This window comes from Habropoda laboriosa, unplaced genomic scaffold (assembly GCF_001263275.1).
Source record: "Habropoda laboriosa isolate 0110345459 unplaced genomic scaffold, ASM126327v1 scaffold269, whole genome shotgun sequence".
Taxonomy (NCBI): domain Eukaryota; kingdom Metazoa; phylum Arthropoda; class Insecta; order Hymenoptera; family Apidae; genus Habropoda; species Habropoda laboriosa.
The window spans coordinates 1000832-1002433 of record NW_017100417.1 but is presented as its reverse complement, the minus strand read 5'-3'; the positions used below and the strand labels follow the sequence as shown (position 1 = coordinate 1002433).

General features: G+C 35.1%; 1 protein-coding gene across 1 annotated transcript in view; it reads left to right on the top strand.

The window, feature by feature from the left end:
* Window positions 1–1299, top strand: part of LOC108575495 (ubiquitin-conjugating enzyme E2-17 kDa) — a 3906-nt gene extending 2607 nt beyond the window's left edge. The window contains exons 4-6 of the mRNA XM_017938313.1: window positions 1–68; window positions 151–256; window positions 362–1299. The exon at window positions 1–68 is cut by the window's left edge and continues 51 nt beyond it. Of these exons, the coding sequence (XP_017793802.1) occupies window positions 1–68; window positions 151–256; window positions 362–501 (314 nt within the window). The 3' untranslated portion in view covers window positions 502–1299. The remainder of the gene's footprint in view (window positions 69–150; window positions 257–361) is intronic.
* The last annotated feature ends 303 nt before the right edge of the window (window positions 1300–1602 follow it).

Below are 1602 nucleotides of genomic sequence, written 5' to 3'. Positions count from 1 at the left end.
CATACCAAGGAGGAGTATTTTTCCTTACAATTCATTTCCCCACAGACTATCCATTCAAACCACCGAAGGTATATAAATTTAATTTTTAAATAATATCATATAATATAATAAAGCACAAATAGCTGATTAATTTTATACATGTATGTACAGGTTGCTTTTACAACTAGAATTTATCATCCAAATATCAACAGTAATGGAAGTATTTGCTTGGATATTTTAAGATCGCAATGGTCCCCAGCACTTACCATATCAAAGGGTGTGTAGAAATTTGCAGATATATCTTAAATAAGAAGATAGTGAAAGCTTTTGTATAATCCAAAACTTTAATATTGTACTGAAAAGAGAAATTGTTCTTTTCCAGTGTTACTGTCAATATGCTCCTTGCTCTGCGATCCAAATCCAGATGACCCTCTGGTACCAGAGATAGCAAGGTTATACAAAACTGACAGGGAGAAGTACAATGAATTGGCACGTGAATGGACGCGCAAGTATGCCATGTGATGCGCCAATCTCCGTTGACTTAAACATCTAAACGCCACCAACAAGCAGCCCCAGCCTATTGCCACTTATGCATCAGCACCGATTGAAATTAGCTATGGCTCGTCTACTTTCAAACTTAAGCCAGTACTCGGGCTCGAAGAATGCTCAGACAAACGTGATCGATCTGAAGTTCCCTTCGTCCTGAGAGGCCTGCGAATATTGAGACGTTGCCACAACGGCAATTGAGGCAATTTGAAAGGTGGTCACATAACATTATATATATAAATCAGGAAAAAAAAGAAACATGTCCGCTTTGATTTTCATAAATAAAAATGGAAGTAAAATATAGGAGAGTGAAAGTAGGATTTGTATTTGAATTTAATAGTTTAATTTCTAATTATTGTGCTTATAATACCGTAATATTATATACCTACTTTCTCAGTGAAATGAAAACCTTGAACTGACAGCACACCGATTGTTAGTTTTAACGCAAGTGAGCAATGTTTGCCCGTCCCTTGGAACGATGCGGTCACTTTTTTGTAAGACTGGGCTATATATAAATACTACTGAAACTATACCTGTATGTTTTGTTCAATTATTAAAATTCCTTACCTATCTAACAAATTCTACGAGTAACTCAAAATTTATGGTTTGGTTCCTGTGTGTGTGTAGTAGTTTAATTATGCATATCGTTAATCGATAAATTGGACTATACATCCTGAAATAATTCAAAGTATGCAAAGTAATAGAAAGTTTTGGTGACTTAACAGACCGCGACACAAGTACCTGCCGTTCATGGGCCCGTACGTAACTAATATCAATCAAAGGTATTCACAATTTCTTATGACATGTATTCGACATTATTCGGCTTTATTTACGCATGGAAAATGTAGTCATTAATGTCACTATTTATCGATAAATGATGAGAGCGAAATACATTTTGTTTGGATTCTTACATAAAACGCGTTACGAAATAGATAAGAAATGTTTCAATGAGCCCTAGAGCTTAACAATGGATTTGTAAAATCCCCTGAATTTATTTTATAATAGTGCGTCATTATATTATCAATAAAGTCATGCGTCGTACCTTGCGAATTAAGAATTCGCCCGTCGCTATGTTTT